Here is a 12,187-nt window from a genome sequence, read left to right on the forward strand (position 1 = left end):
ATATATACAGTATGCCCTAATTGATAATACCATTTTTAAGCTTTCACTAATAAAGACAAGACTAAAATATTAATTTGAATGCAATGAGTCACAGTGTTACAATTGCCCCTGTGACGGGGGCAGTTGTAACAGTGGTTCGGGGCAATTGAAACACTGTAAAAAATAAGTCATATTAACACACTTTATCTCAAATAAAAGCACATCACTAAGTAATATGTATTTTCTATAATTTAACATTTTTACTTACGGATATTTTATATACATAATTACAATTATTTTGATTTTTATTCAGATTATTTTATTTTTCAATTTAGTTTTTTCAAATGTATATCTATTTTTTATTTAAATGTATTTTGACATTGAAATGTAGTGACATTTAGTGAAATATGTTCATTTACTAACATAAAAGTATGTAATCCCAGACAAGTTTAAATCAGCTGATATCTTATCTTTAACTCTTTGACTGCCAGAGTATTTTCATAAAGTACTCCCCAGTGCCAGCGATTTTCGTGTTTTTTGGTTTATTATTTTATTATTTTATTTCCATATAGACTTGACTTGAAACTGACTTTTGAACTCATACGATCACCCACCACTAGAGAGCAGCATTGATCAGCTCTCTGAGTCTCCCACAGCTCTCTCAGCCAGTGCAACAGTCATTTTCATGAAACCGGATGTGAATTGGTCTCATATTCTCTGATCGGCGAAAATTACGATTTGATACACGACGGCGATGACTGTTCGTCACCCAGACCATAGATTATAGAAAGGGGGGTCTCCGATCGTTTTTTATACTGTGTGAAAAACGGTATAAAACCCTATTCTAGCCGAAAATGACTTTGGAGAAAGAAAAAAAAAACGGAAACGGAAATCGCGTCATAAAACCGGATGCAGTGGTGGTTGAAGTAAGTGGAACCTGAAACTTATAGTGATTCATTGCAGAACAGCGTGATCAGAGATTAAACAATGAACGCGCGTCGAACGCGTCGACGGCCAACTGGACAAAGTAGCACTTGACGCGTTATCGCGTCGTCCGCAGTCATTACATTACATTACATTACAGTCATTTAGCAGACGCTTTTATCCAAAGCGACTTACAATAAGTGTATTCAACATAGGTAGGGAACGAAAACTACTAATCACCAGAAGTCTTTAGTGCATTTTCTCCAAAAACAAGCAACCAAGAGTATACCTAGCGCTAAGGTAAAAGTGCCATATATTAGCTACCTATTTCCTTAAACAGATGAGACAAAATAGCTAAATCAAATGAGCATGAGCTAAAACAATTAAGTGTATCTACTAAACAAGATCCAATAAACAATACAACCATAGAAAACAAGCGTTCGTACAACTAGTTAACAACAAGTAGGTCAGGCAGAGCAGCCTGATCTCCAGAGAATACCGTAACATTGCACGGAACGAGTGCACTTCATTCCGTGGATAGTCGCCTCGGAACTCCCAAATTGCGTGCATATGTACGGCGAGTCCCACGGTGGGCGTAACCAGTCGCAACACGGAAAAACCCGGAAGCAGAGCAGTCCGCACAATAAAATTTACGATTCTGTGCCTATCGGTACATAACTCAAACGGCGCTGAGTAGGCACAGGCGAATGTCCCACCGTTCAGGACGGCAACTCGGTCGCCTTAGCTCCCTCGGTGGTCCTTCACGGGGTGACAATTCGCCTGTGACTGCGCGCCTCCGAAATGGTTTTGTCACAAAGGCAGCGCCGTACCATATGCACGCAATTCGGGAGTTCCGAGGCGGCTATCCACGGAATGAAGTGCACTCGTTCCGTGCAATGTTACGGTAATCTCTGGAGATCGGGTTGGGCAGAGAGGAAGGGTAGTGTTTCCTGAAGAGGTGGGTTTTCAGCCTGCGGCGAAATATGGGCAGTGACTCTGCTGTCCTAACATCAGTGGGAAGTTCATTCCACCACTGTGGGGCCAGAACAGAAAATAGTCGTGACCGTGTGGATCGGCCAGAAGGACCCTTGAGTGACGAGGCAATCAGTCGCCCCGAGGTGGCAGACCGAAGTGGTCGGGCAGGGGTGTAGGCATCGACCATAGCCCGGAGGTAGGAAGGAGCTGTTCCTTTCACTGCCCTATAGGCTAGCACCAGGGTTTTGAACTGGATGCGAGCCGCTACGGGGAGCCAGTGTAGAGAACGGAGAAGGATGGTTGTGTGGGAGAACTTGGGGCGGTTGAACACCAGACGAGCCGCAGCTTTCTGAACAAGCTCCAGAGGTCTGATGGCAGATGCCGGAGCACCAGCAAGGAGGGAGTTGCAGTAGTCAGTCAGCAGTCAAAGAGTTAAACAGCAGAAGTAAGATACCGTACACTCAAAAATGTACGCTTACACTTCAGAGAGAGGACCCTACTGAGCATGTGCACAAGAAATGTCAGCCCTCTAGCGTTATTTCTGATTAGAATTATTGAGTGTCTTTTACATTTGCCCCCGGTTACCTTTGACCCCAGTCTCCCCCTAACCGAAAATAGGTTATCTACAAGCTTACAACGTGTCTGCAGTGGTATGCAGTGGTGTAAAGTAACTAAGTGCATTTACTCAAGTACTGTACTTAAGTAAAGTGTTGAGGTATTTTTTACTTTACTGGCCGCTGCCCAGTCCTGGATGATAAGGCTATATGTATGTGACGGAGTCTTGAGCTACAGCAATGCCCCCCCGCTCCCCATTCATTTGCTAACAAGCTAATTCATTCATACTCCCACAAGTCAGTACGTTCAACTTCACGCCATTCTCAAACTCCCTCACGCCCTCATTCCCACAGTGTCTCTCTGGAGGTTCATTTAAGCAGCCTCTGTTCAACTGTTCAGTCTACGTGCCTAGCTGTCAGTGCCGGTTGTCAGCTGTCAGTGTCAAGATTCCTCCACCTCCCCCCCGGCCTCTTCCCTGAGGCATTTGTTATTGTTAAAAGGATGATTTGTGGATTGTACTGTGGTTCTATGGATTGTGCTATGATATGTGGTGGTTTAATTATGTATTGAAAGTTCAATGTTATGTTCATGTTATATCTGTATTTCATGCTCTGCTCTGGGGGTTTGTGATTTCAGATCTGTAGTCCTGCTTGAGCAGGTAATCTGTAATATCACATGAGCAGAGTCACACCGCCAAATGTGAATGCAATATCATTGCAGTAAATGGTTAATATTGCTTTAACGGTTATATATGCAATATATGGTAATGGGTGATGAATGGTATTGGTTATTCCTGAGCTGAAGTGTCTAAATGAATGAATCATGACCTAGCATGTCATAATGGTGACAGCCCTACTGATACGTACCTGGTCTTAAGCTCCTCGTGGGCGTCTCACGCCGGCCGCACGTCCCTGGGGTCGTCTCTCCTCTCGCGGACTGACTCCTCCCTTCTGCCCTGGTGCCTGCTGGGAGAAGACGCTCTTGGCTCTGAAAGAAAACACAAACAGGCATTCGGTTAAGAACAACCAATAGAAATCCTTTCCAATTTGTCTGCTGCTCAGCACATTGTACGCCAATTCATTTCCATCAGGAGATCATGTATTCGGTCCTCTGTGTGTGTGTGTGTGTGTGTGTGTGTGTGTGCGTGTGTGCGTGTGTGCGTGTGCGTGTGTGTGTGTGTGTGTCTGCAGTTAATCCTGCATACTACTAGGTTGATGAGCATCATTTCTTGTGCACGCTGACAGCAGGCCAACAAGTCAAGGATCTCAACTCTCAAATATATATATATCGGCTCTGTGCATTAACTCTTTGACTGCCAATGACGAGATTTCTCGTCATATATTGCTAAGGAGCAGACTGCCAATGACAAGAATGACGAGAGTGTTTTCAGTGGTTTTACGCTATATGGAGCTGTTCGCTAACCTATGAGTCACCATTTGACTCCCTGTGAAGAAATGAAGGAGCAAACCATCGCAAGAAAAAAAACAGCCACACTGGAAAAATGTCCTTTTGTCTGCTTTCTGTGCTTTCTCGCGAAAATAATATATAACATCAACTGCCCACTATGGAATGGATTATTGCGGCGGAAAATATTTATTTTCTCAGATTCTACGAAACCCCCCTACGTCTTTTAAAGTGATCGGCGGGTGGATCGTTGTGAATAATAATATTCTATGATTATAATATTAAAGGTAGGGTAAGTGATATTTTTTGGTTAAAACAAAAATATTTTTGTTAAAAGGTTAAAGCACTATATTCTGATAGTAATCATTGCTATAGAGTGTTTGTTCAGTAACAGGAGTCTCCCCGTCTCTCCAGCTCTTTATAAAACAGAAAATACATTTTCCGGTAGGTTTCAAAATCTCAGCCAATAAGGAGAAAGTACCCATTTTTTAAGCTTCATTTTTATAGTGTTCCAGTTCCAATTTTGCCTGCTCATTTCTTAGTGTCATCACACAGGTTGTTCTACGTGCACCCCCCTCCCCCCCAAGAGCCACAGTTTAAAAAATATGTTAGACATGGAGAACATTACCATCCCTGCGCTTGTGCCGGCGCTCCTGGACGGACGGCAGGCTCCTCTCCCTCTCGTCGCGGCTCCTCTCGTGGCCCTGCTAGTGGCGCCGGGAGGCTGGGCTGGACCTGTCGGAGCAGCCCCCCCGATGGGGCGACGAAGTGTCGTGGGAGGAGGAGGGGAGGGGCGACCGGGAGCGCCTGGAGGAGGAGCCACTCGGGGGCGGTGAGGAGCCGGCGACGCCCCCACCTCGGCCGCCGGCGCCACAGTGATGGTGGTGGTGGTGGTGGTGGGCCGGGGAGAGGTAGTGGCGGCGGCGTGGAGACGGCGAAGAGTGCCTCTGTGCGGAGGAACCCGGGTGGGAGGAAGAGAGTGGTGGCGGGGGGAGGTGGGTGTTCGCTGGCGGTGAGGGGGACTGGGAGACCTGCAAGGGCGGGGGGGGGGAGGGAGCACATCAGAGGTCTGTTGCTATAATCAGTGGTTCTCAAACTCTTTCATGTCAAGGACCCCCAAAATGACATGTATTTGGCCGCGGACCCCCATCTCAAAATGATTTTGTTCCAGGGGACCCCCAGAAGCAAAGACTTGAGTTACAAATGTTCACTTTAAAAAAATATATATATATATATTCAAAGATTTTCACACATTTTCACGATAAAATAATATATAGCAGCTCTACAAGCTCGTAGCGTAGCGTTTTTTGGGCCTCAGGTCTAAATGGGGTAAAGGAGCATGAAACCCCAGGCTGATTATGTCTGGGTTATTTTCCGGTTCAGTTTTCCAAACTACAGCAGAGTGAAAACATGGCTCTTATAGCAGCGCCTGTGATGTAAGCATTGTTTGCCGTTGTTTCATAGTGTAGTGTCACAATGTTTTAGGCTTTATCAACCAGCATACAGACTAAAGCAGAGCTTCTCAATGTCCCCAGCTACATGGTTATGTATCAAATGGACCCTTACGGGACTGTAACTCAAGAGTGTACAGATGGAACCAAATGGACCATTTTTCAGCTAAGTTAAGAGTGCCAATGACGTCTTTTGACGGCCGTTTTCAGTGTGCCATTAGTGCCAATGACGTCTTTTGACGTCTCCTAAAAAAAAAAAAAAAAATCAAAATATATATATATATTATTTTTTATTTTTTTTTGGTTATTTTTTCTTTCTTTTGAATCTCAAAGGAACTAGGAGAAAACGTTTTTCAAAAAGTTAATTCTCCATCCACTTCAATGTTAAAATGTAAACGGAGAAAAAAAATTCTCCGTTTGACCCAAAATGCCTTTGGCCTTTGGCATATGGATCAACTAGCTTGAAATAATAATCTGTTCACAACGCAAACTTGTAGATCGGCTATTTTCGGCACACAGCTAAGTATAAATTAGGCATTATGACGCCATCAAGGCCTGCCGACTTAAACTTTAGTCGACTAAATCAACTGTAGATTTAAGTCGACTAAAATCAACTAAAACTTTTCAGATGACAAAAATGTGACTAAAACTACATGGAATTTTATTCAAAAAGACTGAAACTAAATACACATTTAAGGTCAGTAAATGAACACTTGCTGACCTGCGAGGAGGGGAGGGCGGCACAGGGGTCTTCTGGGACGAGGCTTTAGGGGAGGAGGGGGATTTCTTCCTGGCCGGAGGAGGAGGAGGAGGAGGAGGAGGAGGAGGAGGAGACACGCTGCCCGAGCGCTCCTCTGACATCACAGACCGCTTGGCCTTGTGGGAGCTGTGGGAGCGGTCCCTGAACGACAGACAGACAGACAGACAGACAGACAGACAGACAGACAGACAGACAGACAGACAGACAGACAGTGGGAGAAAACATCTGTTTAAAGTTTAAACCATTCAATCCGGGAACCCCCTGCTCTATGAAATGAAAGAACAACTGAACACCGTTCTGAGGCCTGAGAGGCAACGCCACATGCAGGGCTAACCATCAGTACCTTTGTTTCTCCTTCTTCTCGCCGTCTCTCCCGCGGTCCTTCCCCTCCTTGGGGGGCTTCTCGTCCGACTTTTCTTTGTTCTTGTGCTTGCCCTTGTGCTTCTTCCCCGTCACCGGGGGGTCTGCGGGGGGCGGCATCGGGGGCAGGGGGCCGGGACCTTTCTTCTTGCCGTGGCTCCCTTTGGAGGGTTAGCTGGATAGAAGAAGAAGTCATTAACCGTTGTTCAGTCATTAAACTGAACAACAACCTCCCACAGACTCCAAAGGAAGCTGCATAAACGTTAAGCGTGTATCTGAAACTAAACTGTGAAAATTACTTGTAACAAAGGGTTTCTAGAGGGTGGGGGAGGGTCTCCTCTATTCACTGGAAAAAAAACTTTTTTTTAACCCTGATCGGTCATTTTGTTGCTATCAGCCGTTGAATAAGGCTCATTTTAACCCAAAAAAAAGAAGAAATCCGATGTGTTTTCCTACAACTCATAACATAGGAGTGGGCGGAAATGAGTTTTTTGGGGGATGACGTCATATCCATCCATTCCTTCTCTCAGAGTAAAGGGATCATTCCTAAGTTGCATTTGAGCGCCCTCTTAATTTAAAAAAGATAATCAAATAATGAATTGACCTAGATCTACGTCAATGGCAGGGAATGTGTTAAGATCGGGAAAGCCTATACGTTGTTATACATTTAAAACAGGGGAAAGCATCTGCGTCATTATAGATGTTGCTACGTTTTTTTTTAAGAATTTCTGAAAACTTAGGTTAGAATTTAGGTCTAAATGGGTTAAATTTGTAATTGCCGATATTACCGATATATCAACCATTATTTCGACAACACCGGCAGTTCATGGATATTTTTTTGGTTTTGTCGCATCCCTAAGCCAATAATGTGATGACCAGCGGACCGGTAGGCAGCGGTTCCGGTAGGAGAAAAAAAGGAGACTATTTGTAGCTGGGAGGGAATTCGTAGAAATCGACGCTCACAACGTGTCGCATCGCAACGCGTTGTGAGCTTGTAGATCGGCTATTTTCAAAGATTTTTGAACTTTTACTTTTGATACTTTAAGTACATTTTGATACCAATACTTTTGTACTTTTACTCAAATAAATGTCGAATTCCGGACTTTTACTTGTAACAGAGCACTTCTACATTGCAGTATTGATACTTTTACTTAAGTAAAACATTTGAGTACTTTTTCCACCACTGGTCCAGGCCAATGCTGGAATATAACACCATCATGGAACATAAATCACAGCTTACCTGAACAGATCAATTATTTTAACATTAAATAACTCAAATGATATAAAATGGTGAGGTTCTCACATAAGCCCCCCTACGGTTTCTTACCTCACCGGCACAACAACTGAATTGTAAACTTTCCCTTGGAAAGAACTAACATGTCCTGTATATATATACAACATAATCTAATAAGTAAATCAAATAAATCAAATTAAATCAAATCAACACCCAACCATGAAATGTCAAAACCAAACAATACACATTATGAGACAACGTTACAAATGGAAGGAGCAAAGTGCAGAAGCATTCCAAAACGCTGTTAGGCAAAAACACGTGCAATCACTACTAGACACAAGACACGTGTGTAAACCATATAGACCAGGGGTGTCGAACTCATTTTGGGGTGAGGGCCAGATTGGTCAAATGGTGACTTGATGGGGGCCGGAACCAGTTGCGGACGCACATGCGCGCTCACACGCACTCAGACACTGCTTATTATTTTGTACCATTTCTGTCATGGCTATGCCTCTGTTGTAGAGCTACATGATTATGGCAACACTTATCATAACTATAATCCATAGATCAGTTATTTAAAGCATATTTTTTAGAATTATTTATTTACTATTGTGTAGTAATATAATACAATATGTCTCAAAACCTTAGCATGCCATACAGTTGAAGTATTGCAAATTAAATAAATTAACTAACATTGAATAGCCTAACAAAAGGCAATATAATGTCTGCAGTTCAGGCCTGGAATTTTGTCATTTTAGGGGCAAGGCCACTTGGCCTTTGGTGTTGTAATTTTGGCTATTTTCACGATTTTAAATTGTTTTAAATAATAATAAAAAAAGGAACATACAATATTTCCAACGATAATATATAGCCAATATATGGTTTTACCACGGTTCTCCGTTTACTACTCACTATGGGATATCAGCGCCCTCAGGCGATGAGACAGAGCAACACACACGCTCCCGGCGCCAATACTGATTGGCTAAGGGTATGTCACGAGTCCGGAAGGACCCGGGAGTATAAAGCTCCCCCGTGACGTAGGCTCTTCCTCTTTTCTCCACTCTGCAAGCGAATGCGCAGATATTCACACACAAAAAAGCAAGAAAATTTCAACCTAACCCAACGCGGGAATACGGAGTATTTCCCCACGGGAAAACCTTGCTAAAAGTTCTCTCCCGGAACTTATTTTATTATTTTATTTATCTATCCTCTCAGTTTCTTCCTTTGTCTGGCATTTGAAAACGCCGGTTAGCGTTTTTCATTCATTAGCGACTAGGCTACTAGTAGCAGCTAGGCTAAGGTGCTACTAGCCAAAGTTTAGACCGCTGTGTTCCAGACCAGGATGGAACCACCGAGGACCTGCGGACGACCGAGCTGCGACCTCCTCGTCGCCGCAGACGACCCCACCGTGTCTGCATTTACTGCTGTGGGGTCGACCATGCCCTCACCGCCAAGGAACGCCAGGGCGAGAGGGACGAGTGCCCAGCGTGCGCGTCCTTCACCAGCCAGCAGCTCGACGCCCGGCTTGCCAGGGTAGAGACCCTGGTCGGCTGGGTCAGGAGCGATCCAGGCATGGCGTCCGTCACCACCAGCACAGGGACCCCAGGAGTGCCGCCCGAGAAGACACTCATGGGACCCCCACCGGTGCCGACGCCGAAGGTAAAGCGGCCAGCGGCGGAGACGCCGCCTTCCGTCGCTGCCGCTGTACACATGTCGCCGCCGCAGCTAACCAGCAGCGCCTCCACCTCCCCCCACCTCCCCCCACCGACACTACGACTGGGCTGCCTCGTTGGCCGATAGCGAGGAGGAGCTGGCCTTCGAGGAGCTGGAGGACGAGTTGGACCTCGCGTCATACCAGGAGGTCCAGGAGGTGTCCATGGCGAGCGCCAAGGGGGATGGCGGAAACCCCGAAACCGTCGAAGTGGTCGTCGAAGAGGTCACCGAACCAGTAACGGCGGTATTCAAACGGGCTATCGCCAGGTGCGGGTTGGTGCAGCCCGTAGAGAGCCGCAACGCCACCGCTCTCGCAGCAGGCTTCCAGGGCTTGGAGGCTCCACCAACACGGGTGGTGGAGTCCAAGAAGCTCCCTGAAGCGATGGGGTTCCAGACGGCCTTGGTGAGCTCCTGGGGGGATCACCAAGACCCACAAAAGCTAGCTTTCCCCATCGACCTGATCTCCGCCAGGGAACTGGGGCTGATCGAAGTCCCTCCGATGGACCCTGTGTTGGCAGAAGGACTGGAGGACATGCAACCAGGTACGGTGGTGCTTGGGGGCGCCACACCGTCCTTTTATAACGAGGAAATGAGAAAATCCTCCGCGGCGTTGAAGAAGACCTACGCCGCGGCTGGACAGGTCGCAAAGACCCTCAACACCGTTACCATCCTCCAGGGCTCCTCTGCCGTGCGACTAGCGGAGCTGAAGACGAAATGGGGCGATGACGCTAAGGAGCTGCATCGCCTTAACCAGCTCACCATTTCCTGCACCCAGCACGCCATCAACTGGACCGGCCGGGTGTTGGATGACTGCGCGACCATAGAGAGGGTGCGGTGGCTCGACCTCGCCACCTTCACAAGAGACGCGCAGAAAATAGACGCGAAGAAGAAGCTGCTGGCCCTTCCACTCAAAGCAGGTAATCTCTTCTGCGGAGCAGAGAAGTACCTAAAGGACTCCACGGAGTCGGCGAGGGCCCGGAAAGAGGCAGCGGCGGGTCTTTTGGCCCCGAAGCCTCCCCACCCAGGCAGACCCCGCCAGGAGAGGTCTGCCATACGGGGGAGACTCTCCTCATCTCGCCAACCCAGCGCCAGCGGCAGCTCCCGCAACTCCTCGGCCCGTCCATCCAGAGTGGAAGGGCCCATGTCGCTGGGAGCCGGCAACGTCCGTCGCAAAGACCCTCGTTCCCCCCCTCCTTCTTCCCCCCGACCCACACGACGCGGCGGGAGAGGACGTGGTCGCGGGCAGCATGTTTGACATTTGCCCCCCGGTGTTACCGGTTGTTCGGCTGCCCCCCCCACATCCACACGGACGGAGTGGGGGGGGATTAGCCCCCCTGGTCACCTCGGGAAAGAGACGTTGCCTTTTCATGGCCCCGACGGACTTGAGAAACAAAAGACAAAAAGTGACAATGTTACAGAGCCAGGCCTCTGCCGTATTGTATTGTCAGAATGTTGTTTGCCAGGGTGTTTGTGTGCAAAATGTGGTTCCAATAAATGTTCTGAAATTTACAAAACCTCTCATCATTTCACCCGTCTCAGAGCGGCGATGCGGAGGGACCCCCCTTGGGGGGGCCCCTCCATATCAATGCCCTCCACCCATAAGCCCACAGTGCTTGGACAGTCCCTTTGGAGACTATCCAAGCGCTGCTGGGATGAATATTGTGCATGCTATGAACAAGACAAAGGTAATAAACCCATTGCTAATTCCAAACGCCAATGTACAAGGGTCACGCCAAAATTTCACGCCGAGTACATGGTTCTCCCTTTTGGTATGTCGTTGAGCCCACGGGTGTTTGTGAAGTGTACCAACGCGGCCATTGCTCCACTACGGAGACAGGGAATCCGTCTGTCGACCTACATCGACGACTGGTTGATAGCCGCAGGCTCGGAGGAGGAGGTGGCGCGGCACACGGCCATGGCCATCTCCCATCTGACGTCACTGGGTTTCACAATCAACGTCAAGAAGAGCGTTTTGGTTCCGTCCCAGCGGGCCACCTTCTTGGGGATCTCGCTGGACTCGAACACGCTCAGGGCACGTCTATCCAAGGAGAGGATAGACAGCGTTTTAGCTTGTGTGAGATCTTTCCGCCCGGGGCGGGAAGTTACTTACAAACAATGCATGCAAGCAGTAGGTCTCATGGCCTCAGCCATTCACTTAATCCGCTTAGGCAGGCTCTACATGAGACCCGCTCAGAGGTGGCTGAGGGCCCTTCGGATCCCACCCACCTCAGGTCGTCGGCTTGTGATGGTGTCTCCATGGTGTGTGGAGGCACTCAGACCATGGTCACAAGCAGCCTTTCTGTCCCAGGGGGTCAGTATAGGAGCTGTGATTTCGTGGAAGGTCATCACCACGGACGCCAGTTTGACTGGGTGGGGTGCCGTCCACGAGGGCAGGTGGACCAGGGGAGTGTGGGATCCGACACTGCAGTCGGCTCACATCAACTACCTGGAACTGCTGGCGGTTTTCCTCGCTCTGAAACATTTCGAGGCACAGATCTTGGGTTGTCATGTCGCGGTCAGAACGGACAATACGACAACCATGTGTTTTATCAACAAGCAGGGAGGCTTGACCTCCCTGGTGTTGGATGGTCTAGCACGCGAGATGACGCTTTGGTGCGAGTCACGGCTCGCGTCCATACGGGCGTCTCATGTACCGGGCCTCCTGAACCACGGAGCGGACTTGCTGTCCAGGGGCGGTCTCCGGTACGGGGAATGGTCACTCCACCCGATAGTGGCGAAGGATATCTGGCACAGATTCGGTCGCCCCCAGGTCGATTTGTTTGCCTCCGAAGAGAACGCGAAGTGTTCTCGGTTCTTCTCAGTGAAGAGGGG

General features: G+C 47.9%; 2 protein-coding genes across 2 annotated transcripts in view; one reads left to right on the forward strand and one right to left on the reverse strand.

Moving 5' to 3' along the window:
• Positions 1 to 9,354, reverse strand: part of LOC308090694 (uncharacterized protein) — a gene marked incomplete at its 5' end in the record, with an annotated part of 79,411 nt that extends 70,057 nt beyond the window's left edge. The window contains 5 exons of the mRNA XM_080435959.1: positions 3,300 to 3,420; positions 4,466 to 4,868; positions 6,010 to 6,189; positions 6,392 to 6,569; positions 9,285 to 9,354. Of these exons, the coding sequence (XP_080292085.1) occupies positions 3,300 to 3,420; positions 4,466 to 4,868; positions 6,010 to 6,189; positions 6,392 to 6,569; positions 9,285 to 9,354 (952 nt within the window). The remainder of the gene's footprint in view (positions 1 to 3,299; positions 3,421 to 4,465; positions 4,869 to 6,009; positions 6,190 to 6,391; positions 6,570 to 9,284) is intronic.
• dchs1b (dachsous cadherin-related 1b) overlaps positions 1 to 12,187 on the forward strand; it is a 448,519-nt gene that overhangs the window by 260,885 nt on the left and 175,447 nt on the right. The gene's annotated exons all lie outside the window — the stretch shown is intronic.

This window comes from Gymnoscopelus braueri (assembly GCF_963280865.1).
Source record: "Gymnoscopelus braueri genome assembly, chromosome: 8".
NCBI classification, from domain to species: domain Eukaryota; kingdom Metazoa; phylum Chordata; class Actinopteri; order Myctophiformes; family Myctophidae; genus Gymnoscopelus; species Gymnoscopelus braueri.